Genomic DNA, 13,228 nt, shown 5'->3' with positions numbered 1-13,228 from the left:
CAGGGATGATAATCATGCACTTTCTTTGTACTCACAGAAATTTATATAATACTGAATATTTATCAAGTCAAGATCATCTAAAGGTTTTTTTAACCACAATTTACACTGACTTAGTTCCTCTCAAAGTGGACCATACATCACAGTCTACAGGCAAAAACTAAGGGCACACTAACAATCTCAAAACTCTATTTTATTTGAATTTACTTACAATCATGCAGGAACTTGAATTTTTCCTCAACTTTTTCACAAATTTCACAAAACTTGTTAGGTGCCATTCCTAACAAGTTCCTAGTATTAATACATCTGAACTAGTGTTCTTGGTTACCATGTGGCTGGCAACCCACATTTCCTACTTTTGTTGCGCCATATCACTGTCATGATAATACTTGGGTCATCAATGCCACTGGTGATACACAAATAAGAGTGGCCATGCTGACGGTGCTGCTGGGGAGGCTGAAGATATCGCCACTGAGGTTGCTGTTTCAGACTGACCAGGCATCCTGTGTTCTGATGGTGCCATTTCCCCAAGTCATACCCTTGTCTCCGCAGCTGCAGACACTGCTAGAACCAATGATGCTGAAGGTGTCTTATGTTTTTAAAGACTAATAGAGATTTTGCTGAGAAATCGATAGTGTTTTTAATGTTTGCTTTTGGCTTTTAGTAGTATTTGCTCACTCTTATTTAAGAGTTTTAATCTAGCACTCAATCTTGAGCTGGCTGAGCAACTGGAAAACCATACTCTAATCTTTTGCCTTTGACTTTGACCAAGGCAATATGCCTCAAATTTCACTTCTGCTATAATGGCCTTTTCCAAGAAGCACTTCTGTGCTTTATACAGTGTATATAATCCCCAGACAAGACCCTTACTCAGTTCTCCAGACATACACGGAGAATTATTAATTCAAGAATAAAATACAGTTTAAGCTCAGGCGGGGACTGCCGATTTTTAGGTAACAGAATAAGTAAGAAAAAAAGAAAAAAACTCTCGCTTTATTTAGACACTTTTTATTTAGTTGAAGTAGATTTTCAGAAGCATAAATACAAGCAAATATCCTATAAAATATACTACTCATAATAAAGCCCATCTATCATGAGTTTATTATGTGCCAAATACTTCAGAGAACTTCACATACACAACCCCATTTTTCACCTTTTCAGAAGAAGAGATTGAGGTTTAAAGGAATATTTAGTAACTTAACCAAAGTCAACAGTTAATCCAGGCCTGCTTGATGCCAAAACTCTTATTCTTAATCTCTGTGATTTAGTGAAGTAATTAAGAGTGAGATTATGAACATAAAGAATTTCCTGTATAAAGAATGAAATTATGAACCTGAAAACCACTGATCTTCATTCATTCAATAAGCATTTATTAAATCCCTATTTATGCTTCAAGCTATGCTAGACACTTGGAAAATGATGAACAAAACAGCATGTACCCTCTTGGAGCTTGCATTTTAATTTTCCTTCCCATCCTTCTTGACAGATAATCTAAGACCAATAAATGCAACTTCAGTAAAAGAGAAGAACATGAACTTGAAGTCAACCTATTCTCCAAGAGCAATGAGGCATGTGACCTTCAGAGAAGCATATACTTCTTGAGATTTCCTGGAAGATACAGAATAACTCAGCATCACCACCCTTATGCTCTTTCTAGAGGAGTTTTATTTTATGGCAGGTGCCTCATAGAAAGGCATTTATGTTACAAGTTAGCATAATTCTGAAGAAACACAATCCTTTTTATAGTAAAAATATGGAACTTGGATTGATTAATAAACAGAGCCATCTACATAATAAGAAGCTCACAGTGCAACTCCAAAATGAATCCATTTTTATAATATCTTCTCTGCCAGCTAATTTAGAATATACTATGTGCAAAAACAAAAATACTACCCTTAAAATAAAACAGGCCTCAAGGAATATCTGTTTGAGAGTTGATTAAATTCCCAAATACTGAAATTTCTTAAGCTTCTACTTGAAGGGACTAACAAAAAAAATCAATATTGTTTCTCCTGTGCAGAAATACTAGATATTGCCTTAGATATCACTAACAGAAATATTAGAGATTGCCTTAGATATCACTAACAGAAATATTAGATATTGCCTATTAGATATCACTAACAATGCATATAGTATCTTAAAGGGTACGTGACAAATGGGGCTTGGAGAAAAGAGGGAAGTATGTTTATGTGATCTATAAAATAAAGTGAAAAATTTTAACCACATTGATTCAGTAAGATTTTCAAAATGAATATCTAAAGGGAGATTTTCCTCGACTTTTCTTTTACTTCAATGAATGATTTATCTTATTAGAAATAGAGTATTCTCCACTGGCCCCAAACACATAGAACCTGTATTTCATATTCTTCCAATGAGAAAAAGCTGCCCTGCTATAATATTATATCTAACATTTGAATGAAGGAAAGAGTAAAATATTAAATTCGATTATATAGAGGAGCAAAATCCATCACACAACCATCTAATAAGGTTGGCAGAGTGACTTACTGTGAGTAAAACAATAGAGCAAGCAAGGATGCAGAAAAGACTCCATAGATTGCTCTACATTTTTATAGTTTAACCATAAGTCCCTTTATCTGAAGAAATTACTTTCAATCATGTAAGGAAATGATGGCATAATTGGTTGTCTTCTTACCAGCCTAGAATATGAGTAGACACTTATCCTTCATGGTATGATTTGAAAGGCTGACCAAATCTTATCATGAAATCCACCCTTTTCCTCCTCTGTGCCTGAAATTCCACTATTAGCAATTCAATCTTTTGGATCTTATAGGATTTTTATTTTAAATGTACTATGGTCTCTTGTGGCCAAGCTTGTTGTAGTTGTAATAGCCTTTCTTATTTCTGAATTTCCATTAGCTATAGAACTTCACATGCATGTTTAGGTTAGCATGCTTGACATTATTAAGGCAGAGTACAAATATCATTTTGAAATTAGATATTTACTAAATTTTGGATGTAAAATAAACTAAGTTGTAAAGTCATGACATCCATTCTTCCCCCTTCAAAGATATGAACTTATTCCATTTTTAATTACATAATCTTCAAAAAATAAATTACACATCATATTACCTAAACCAATGATTAACAACCATCACAGTCAGGCAATGTCTTACCTAAGCAAAACAAAAAAAGTTTTCAACTACATCAATAGCTCCTTCAGTACAATGTAGAAACTGTTTTTGAGCAATCACTAAGGACCAGCTACTGTGCTAGGCCTGTTAGAGAATACAAGATCAGACTTGGCTCTTGCCCTCAAGAGGGCCCCACATAAATTCAGGTAGTTCCAAGGCAGCACAGGCTATGACAAATGCAGCAGGAGAAATACAAACACAATGTTAGTGGAGACACGGATTACTTTAAAATTGGAAGAGTGACCTGTAGAAAGCAGTTTGCAGATTTCTCAAAGAACTGAAAATAGAACTACCTTACCACCAAGCAATCCAGTATTGGGCATATACCTAAAGGAAAATAAAACATTCTACCAAAAAGACACATGCTCTTGTATATTTATCACAGCATTATTCATAATAGCAAAGACATGGACTCTATCGGGTGAAATTCACCCCCGATATTTCATGTAGGTTCTTTTCTAGTTTTCCTAAGTGTCGGCCAGTCTGAGAAGTAAAGGGACAAAATACAAAAGAGAGAAATTTTAAAGCTGGGTGTCCAGGGGAGACATCACATGTCGGCAGTTTCTGTGATGCCCCCTGAGCCATAAAACCAGCAAGTTTTTATTGGTGATTTTCAAAGGGGAGGGAGTGTACGAATAGGGCGTGGGTCACAGAGATCACGTGCTTCACAAAGTAATAAGACATCACAAGGTAAATGGAGGCAGGGCGAGATCACAGGACCACAGGACCGGGGCAAAATTAAAATTGCTAATGAAGTTTCGGGCACGCATTGTCATTGATAACATCTTATCAGGAGACAGGGCTTGAGAGCAGACAACTGGTCTGACCAAAATTTATTAGGCGAGAATTTCCTAGTCCTAATAAGCCTGGGAGCCCTACGGGAGACAAGGGCTTATTTCATCCCTCTGCTACAAGCGTAAAAGACAGCTGTCCCCAAAGCGGCCATTTCAGAGGCCTCCCCTCAGGGACACATTCTCTTTCTCAGGGATGTTCCTTGCTGAGAAAAAGAATTCAGCAATATTTCTCCCATTTGCTTTTGAAAGAAGAGAAATATGGCTCTGTTCCGCCTGGCTCACTGGCAGTCAGAGTTTAAGGTTATCTCCCTCGTTCCCTGAACATTGCTGTTATCCTGTTCTTTTTTCAAGGTGCCCAGATTTCATATTGTTCAAACACACATGCTCTACAAACAATTTGTGCAGTTAACGCAATCATCACAGGGTCCTGAGGTGACATACATCCTCCTCAGCTTACGAAGATGATGGGATTAAGAGATTAAAGTAAAGACAGGCATAGGAAATCACAAGGGTATTGATTGGGGAAGTGATAAGTGTCCATGAAATCTTCACAATTTATGTTCAGAGATTGCAGTAAAGACAGGCATAAGAAATTATAAAACTATTAATTTGGGGAACTAATAAATGTCCATGAAATCTTCACAATTTATGTTCTGCCATGGCTTCAGCTGGTCCCTCCGTTCAGGGTCCCTGACTTCCCACAACAGAATGGTGCCCATCAATGATGGATTGGAAAGAAAATGTGGTACATATACACCAGGGACTACTACACAGCCATAAAAAAGAACAAAATTATGTCCTTTGTAGCAACATGGATGCAGCTGAAGGCCATCATTCTAAGTGAATTCAGGCAGAAACAGAAAACCAAATACCACATATTCTCACTTGTAAGTGGGAGCTAAACATTGAGTACACATGGACACAAAAATGGGAATGATAGACACTGGAGACTCCAAAAAGGAGGATGGAGAGAGGCAGCAAGGGTTGAAAAACTATCTATCAGGTACTATATTCACTACTTGGGTAATGGCATCAATAGAAGTCTAAACTTCAGCATTATACAATATATCCCATGTAACAAACCTGCACATGAACCCCTTGAATCTAAAATTTAAAAATAAATATATAAATAAATAATAAAAGAAAACTGAAACAATGAAAATACTGGTAGAGAAGGTGAAATCTGCTAACAATTCTACTCTGTGCCAAACTAAGACAAATGAATAAGGCAATACTGCCTTGATGAAAAATCACAGGCTATCGGGCAGCAGGTCTTGAAAGCACTACTGTGGGCCAATGTGGCACAGTGATGGTGTAAACAAGTTACAACGCCATGGAAGAAAAGAACACAGAGCATTTGATTTTACAGAAGGGTTGGGGAGGTGCCTACCTTGAAATCTAAATAACAGATAACAAAAGGAGATGAAGGACATTCCAGGCTGCAATGTTCAACCATCACATAGTCGAGGAACTGCTCTGAAAGTTGGGTATGAGTTTCACAGGAATAGATTGTCATGCGGACTTCAAAAACAAGGCAGTAAAAAACAGCAGTTCCATATTTTCTGCAAAAGACCCCTTTATAAATAAGTAAACAGCTACTGGCTCAAATTTCCATTGTATTCTTCCTGTATCGTGTTTTTTTATTATTTTTTCACTGTTGTTGCTGAGCTCTTCCATGTCTCCAAAATTCACACTTTCCATGCTTTTATAATAAGAGTCTGGCCAGTCATGGCCTCACAAATTCTATATACTATACACTTGTTGGTTCATTTTATCAACTTATTGGTCTATTTCAAGTCTGTCTTTTACTTGAGAAAGAAGAGAAACTTCTCTGTTTACAAGGATCATGTAGTTTTACCTTATGCAAGTACGTAATTTGTCTATATTGCCTATTGTTAACGTATTCATACCATTGTACCAAGTAGCCCAGACTGGAAGCAGTCCCCATAGGCCACCCCCACAGTTTGGGAGGGTTGTCAGACAAAGTTATGGGATACTTAGTCACCACGAAACTCTGGCTTGAAACTTGTCTCCTTCCTCCCCCAAGTTCCTCAGGAATGTGCAGTCATTGTCACTGCTGGGTTTACTTTTGTTATTTTTAAGTGTTTGTGATGTGAGTTTCCTTAGAAAAGCACCTGACAGTAATCTAATTCATAAAAAAAAAAAAAACCTGTGGTTCAAGAAGCTGAAAAAGACCTTCCCTAGATTTATTGTCATCTCCTTCTGAACAGGGACTGGTTTCCCCAGGGAGGCACCAGGATATAGTTTCTTACCTCTGACTCACCACATGGTAACACCTCCCCTTGGTGGCCAAGGAAAGCAGGCAGCACCTAGGGTTAAAAAGTAAGTGGCTTCCACACCTAGCACTCTGAAAATTATGTAGTTGCCTGCTATTTACCCTTGCCTGAACCATAAAGTTATTTTAATGTACATAGTTCTAGATTATGGCTACTTTCCAAAAACATCACCTCTTGTTCATTTACTTATTCATTCAACAAATCTTGAGATTACAAAAGAGAAACAAATAACAGATATGAAAAATTGATATAACACCTTTTAGTGGGAGAGACACAATTGATCAATACATCAATACATGTATAAATACATAACATCATGGCATGTACTATTATGTCATGCCAGGTAATAGTAAATGCTATAATGAAAAAAAAGGCAAAATAAACAGAGAGTAATAGGAAGTGCTAATTAAGATACAGTAGCCAGGGAAGGCCTCTGTAATATGCTATGTGGGCAGAGTCCTGATTGGAGTGAACCAGAGGGATATCCAGGAAAAGAGTAACACAGAGAGAAGTGCATGTGCAAAGGCCTTGAGGTGGAGCACATATCTGCCAAGAACAGCAGAAAGTCCATGGCATTGGAGTGTGGTGAGCAAGGGGAGGATGGAAGGAGACAAAGTCAGGGATTAACCAGGAGCCAGACTCTGAAGGGCCCATCAGCTATGGAAACAAATTTGCACTTTATGCTGACCCCATAATCTGAAGGAAATAGAGGAATCACGATGACTACAAAGTTTTCAGCCTGAGTCTTGGAATAAGAGCAGTGCCATTTAATGACATGAGAAAAACCAGGGGAAAAGCAAGTTGGCACTGAGAGGGAGACGTGAATTAAGAATCAGTGGGTACCTGTATGGCATTGTAGAGTGATGATTAGCATTTACACACTTTCATCTTTAGGGATTTCCACCTAAGTTTTCATGTCTCATCAACTTCCAATTATTAATATTTTGGCCAGGGAAGGCATGTAACCAGAATGGCAATCCAAAACTTATTTTAAGTTTTATGCAGAGCTGATTTCAGGGGCCATTTTGAGGTAGGTAAAATTTATGAAGTTTCCCAGTCTCCAGGTTTGCCTCTTCCCCAACCCATCCCAAATTTTTTTCGCCACATTATCCCAGATTTCCTCTGAACACATTCATTTCCTTTGTTACCTGTCTGTTTCTGCCTCCACTCATCACCACCCATATGACTAGGGAAAAGATCAGGTATCAGTCACTTACACCTAGGATGAATTCAACCCCATATTTAGTATCTCTCTGAAATATGTGCCCTTTAGACTTTGTCTCTAATTATGTGATAGATATTCCTGTTCTCCATTTAATTCTCCTCTTAAGGGAGCATCAAACATGAAAAGAAGCACTGGTAGGTTTAGACACGTATAGATTTTGCCTACATTTGAGATATGTTATGAAGACAAGAATGACCCAACACAATGTATGCGAGGAATGCTTCCAAGCATCCTCTGCTTGTCAAAGAAAGACCCCATCTGAAAAATGGTTTTAAAATAAAGCAGTCTATGAGGGAAGAAATAAGTACTTACTTACCACTATGATGATTACAGGATGTTGAATATTGTCTGAGGTGGAGGAATAAAGGTTGGTTGTCCAAACTGATCATCAGAACAAATGGCCATAAAGCAAGTTCCTGGAACAAACAGGTAAAGTCAGGGACTACCAGGAGCCAGTAACATGATTCCATGGAGCCGCAGATCTGGAAAGAGGACACGACATAGACATCAGAAAGAATTTCTAAGAGAAACAGCCACCAACATCGCAGGTGTGATTAGCTTTTCAGAGCTGTGTGTTCACATTTGTGAGCACAGTGGCATTCTCCAGGACCAAGGAAATACCCATTGCTAAGTCATTTTTACCCCAAGCTAAATACTTCTAGAAGTCTAAGTACTTTGATTCATTACTTCATGGCTGATTATCTTTATCAAATTCTTCATAAATATTATTTTAAAATGAAAGAACTGTAGGCAGAATACTACTGATTTTTATCCCTACATATTAGCTGATACTCCTTTCAGTATTAATATTCTATTACCTTTTGGAGGAATGTGAATGGGTCTTTCCTCATTTGCTTCATTTTCATGTATCCCTGGACTCTCATGAATGGATGTTTTTCTTTTTCTAGAAAGAATATATGCGTGCACAGATTAAAATGTTTTCTAATGGAAAATCATAATGGCATTTTACTTAAGTATTGGAAGAAAAATAAGAATAAACAAAAAAATTCCCATTTAGGTATTTATATCTTCTAATATAGCAAGCAGAAAATAATTTTAAAGTTGCTAAGATTAACTTGTCACTCTTAACCCAAAGAAAGCCTATTCAGTTATGTCACTAACCTTGAATAGAAAATATATCCACACATCTTCATTACAGCAGCCAATCTGGCTGCCAGGATTGACCTGAAGTATAAAATCTGCACTAAAAAGTAATACACTAAAAGACCGATGACAAATAACTACTAACAATGATCTGTGCCAAACCAACCCTCAAGCCAGGGTGACTTCACCAGAGGGTAATCTCATAACCTGAGAAGTTACTGAATTATTTGTACAGCTTTGGGACTAGACATGTCCTGAAACCCCTAGACACTGTACTGGAGAAGCGCATCATGGGAATGTGCTTCCTACTTGGTGAAAAGCATTCTGCTTCCTGCAGAGAAAATCACGGCTCCAAGGGTAGTGTTGGTGGGGTGATCTGAGGAGATAAGGAACAATGCATACCACCTAAATATCCTTTCACACTCCTTTTGGGCTCAATAATTATTCCATAATAAAATTTTAAAAATTATAGTCATATATATACCCTCTATAAATATGTATATTCCTACATATACACTATGTATAGTCCATGTATATATTTCATAAACATTCAGTAATGTGTAATATATATTCATAACCCTTACAATAAGAGGATTTGTGTGTTTAAATTTTTCTCAGAGTGTAGAGATTATAGATATTTTATTATTTTATCTCTCCTTTAAATGTATGTGTTTCCTTTGATCAAGGACAAAATAAGATCTATGAACCCAATCATATTGTCATTTTGCCCTCAGATATCAGAAAGCTCAGAGAGAACATTAATTCTCAATTATATTTAGTATTCTTAACCTATGTTTTCAGTCAAATTTTCTCACCCAACTTCAAATTTCCTCATCCTCACTATTTGGGTTTTGATTTGTTAACTTCATTCAAATGATTGTTTTACTTATTCACCTAGCATTAAAAATAATTCATGTCTTTTTTGTTCATAAGTACAATACATATAGATAATATCATATTTGATATACACATTTATACATATGTACATATCTAATAAAAATAAGACAATAGCTAGCTATTATTTATTTACACTTTACAATGGAAGTGTACTACTTTTTCCCAAATGGAACTGGAAAATGGGTCTTGACACGAAACAAGGAACCTGGAGGGTATAGGGAACAAAAATGCCAGGGCCCGGATGGGAGATGGTGGATGCTTAAAGGACCCTTCTTTGTTACATTTACTACCAGGCAACTTTGTCCAGGGAAAATCTCTGTTTCTGAGCAGGCTCAGAATGGAGAAGAGAGAGATAAAGGAGAGTAGTAGATCCTTAGTAGTCAGGGGATTGCCTAATGAGAGTTGAAATTCAGTTCCCCCTGATTGTTCTGGAGCAAGCTCTAGAGCCAATTCTTAGTCAGGGAGCCACCAGAGAAAAAAAACAGAAGCCCATGTCAACTCTAGAACTTCTTAGTCTCTTGGAGCAACTAAACCAGAGAGGATCATGGATCATCAGCCTCTGTGGCTAAAAGAAAAGCAGGCACACTTTGATTTTTACCCCAAAGGAGGGGTGAAGGTAGGCTAAGTGCTCATATAATGGTACTTTCTTTTCTTTGTTACCTCACAAGAATTGTTCTGCAAATAGATGGAATATTTTTTATATTTTGTCAATAGAGCAGATCAATTCAGTTACAACCACTCAACTCAGATCACATCCAAGGCACTTTGATAAGCCACTGCAACTAATGACTAATCTCAATCAATTTCCTGGTTGCTGTTATAGTTGCCCAAGCCCTGGTAACAATCTGGAGCCTTTAAGACCAGCATAGAGTAGGAGCTGAGAGAAATATACCAATAAGGTGAGGCCACTATGGGAAGAGATCAGCAATCTCACTGGAGCATTGCAAATGCTTGCATGAGTCTGGTCAGGCTGCAACATTACCAACATCTAATTCCAAGGGGCAGGGGAATGAGCACAGAAGAATGTCCGGTCAATGGAAGAGTTGTCCAGTCAACTGTCAGGCAGAGTCAGATTAGACTTGATAGATATTCAAGTCTCTCTAATAAATGCTTGAAGCAGAGAAAAGAACCTGACAGGAACTTGGAAATCAGGTTGAGTACCAGGCAACCCCATGGCCTAGGATCCAGTCCCAGGAAAAAACTAGAGCAGGAACAAGAAGGCAGGAGCCCATCAAGCAGATCTATACAGCAGATTGGCCATACTTCCAATGGGATTGCAAGAATAAGGGAAGATGCAGACCTCTGCTTAGCCAGAGCTGAATCTTTCTCATGTACCAGACAATGAGCTCAAATTAACAGACTATTTACAGATCGTTCTCAATGGCAGGAAAGGGACTCTCAGTGTATTGTTTCTCAAGTTCCCACCACTTCAGGAACCAAGCAGGGTGAAATAAGCCTGTGGATGGCAGGCTGGAATACCCAGAGCTTCAGTTTCTGCCTGCATCTGATGTGGAGCCTTTCTTTGCCCCTGAAACAATGGCATCTGCAAATGGGAGAGTGAGACAGTCCTGCAGAGAACAGAGCCCAGGTCCACAGGAGCATCACAGCGGGATAAAGAATACATAAGGGAAGATAGATCAGTTCAGAAGTCCAGCCTTGAAAAAGAAAATGACCTTCACAATATGATTATGTATTACATTTCAGGCCAAATATTGATGCTACAAAGGATAATTTTATTGTAATTTTTATGAATAATTCCCAAGACACTTTACTCTCACTTTAGAAACTTTTTCATCTAAATATTTTACATAAGCCCTTCCTTCTTAAAAAAATTCAGAATTTTTATAATACATCAACCTGATGTGTTTTATAATACATGCTGCTTGAGTTAATGAAAATCCTGAGATGAAACTTATTACTTAAATTATTTTAAGGTACATTATACAGCTTGTAGAAATCTGCCACTTTCCCCTCAGGATAAACCACTTCCCTCTGGTTTAGCATAATAAAGACTTGAAATTCGCAAATTCAGGCATTATAAATCACTGTATCCCTTTGAAACACAACCGGTCAATTGTCTTTCTCAGCTAAAATGTATTGAGGTGCTATTTTGTAGACTATTATAATCCAGGACACAAACTAAACCAAAATTAACTGTATGTAAAATCTATTACAGAGGAGCTTATAAACATACCACCTGAAAGTTTTACACAATAACAAGAAAAAGGGAGATTTAACATGAAAATTGCTATAGGGAACACATATTTATAATTAACTAATGACTACCGATTATTCCATATTGTAACTGAATTATGATAGATTATAATTAAAAGCAATGAGTTTTACTCTTTAAAATAATTACAAACTCTGAGGTTTTTGTTGTTGTTGTTGTTTGCCTATGGTGCAAACAGTCTGAAGAAGGAGAGGAATCACTGGGGCTACCTCATATATCTACTCCATAGGAAGGAAATAAAGTGTCCCCTATTTTCTTCATGGCATGGTGAGGAACATAGTTAAAGTACGCCCATGCTCATACAGCCAGGGATGGTTTCGCGCACATGCAAGCTGCACAACACACAGGGTCTCACACTCAGAAGGGCCCTGCCCTTAATCTAATGCTCTATCACCAACTTGAAGAGTCTTCATAATTTTCGAAGGAGGAACCTTGCATTTTCATTTTATTCTGGGCCCCTCAAATTGTGTAGCCCATCCTGCATACAGAGAGGCCCATTACAAATCAAGGAACATCATCTCTATTGGCATAGGACTTCACACAGTGTCTGATGCATGGAACAGCAAATGTTCATTGAATGAATTAAATAAAATTTACTCCCTAATTTTCAAGACAGATTTTGGTCTGCTCCAAACAGTTGACTTTCTTTCAAGCCTATGGGGGAAGAAACAATCAAAGAAGGGAATTTTCTGCCACTGAAAATATTTTCCCTTATCAACTTAGCCATATTAATCTCTTCCCCTTTTTTTTAACAACATGCAATTTATTAAACTGTTTGTGACCAGGGTTATGCTGATATCCAATGCAGGCTGAGCACATCCAGAGAACCTTGGGATATCCAGGCGGCAGGCCACCAGAAGTCCTTATACATGAGGACCCATATCCATAAATATTCTTTAAGAAAATAAAAAAAGGTAACTTGGAAATTTGGCAGTTAGACCCCTGAACCCCTTGAACAAAGAGAGAACTCTCAGACTCTGGATCTAGAAAGGCAATGAGTCATCCTCTTTCAGGAAGAGCCAGCAAGGTGACTTGACTTGGGCAAGAAGGATTGCTCCAAGGCTGGATCTCACTCCTATGCACTTCTGTAGGTAAGTCTGGGGATTCTTGCACAGCTGGTATCATATTATTTGTTATAGCACAACATGAGCTGTAGGGATGAGCTTGGTGGCCACATATTTACCATATGACCCTGCTCCTATGGCCACAGTAATTGAGCAGTATGTGGGCACATGTCTCCAGGAAAGCTCCTTCTCTGACATTTTGAACTAAGACTTACAAAGCTAGAGTCAGATAGCAGGAACTTCCACTGACAGGTCATATAGAGGTGGAGCTGGGGTGACCCGCCTGACCATTGTATGAACTAATGTTTAAGTTAGAAAAAGCCAAAGTGCACAGTGAAACAAGGGATTAAAGCAAATGTGCTGAGAGAAGCAAAGGCCAGAAACGCACAGAGAAGCAGAGGGATTATCTATCTCCATTCCTAAAGCTTTCCAGTTTCCAGCTTCATTCTCACAAGGCCCAGCTTA

General features: G+C 37.9%; 1 protein-coding gene across 1 annotated transcript in view; it reads right to left on the bottom strand.

Annotated features, from left to right (window-relative positions):
• Nucleotides 1-13,228, bottom strand: part of LOC112133872 (uncharacterized) — a 319,730-nt gene that overhangs the window by 295,335 nt on the left and 11,167 nt on the right. The window contains exons 2-3 of the mRNA XM_024248864.3: nucleotides 8,284-8,369; nucleotides 7,782-7,947 (exon numbers count right to left, since the gene is read on the bottom strand). Coding sequence (XP_024104632.1) covers nucleotides 7,782-7,947; nucleotides 8,284-8,349 — 232 coding nt within the window. The 5' untranslated portion in view covers nucleotides 8,350-8,369. The remainder of the gene's footprint in view (nucleotides 1-7,781; nucleotides 7,948-8,283; nucleotides 8,370-13,228) is intronic.

The sequence above is a fragment of the Pongo abelii genome, chromosome 5, assembly GCF_028885655.2.
Source record: "Pongo abelii isolate AG06213 chromosome 5, NHGRI_mPonAbe1-v2.0_pri, whole genome shotgun sequence".
NCBI classification, from domain to species: Eukaryota; Metazoa; Chordata; class Mammalia; order Primates; family Hominidae; genus Pongo; species Pongo abelii.
This window is presented reverse-complemented; position numbering and strand designations above follow the sequence as displayed.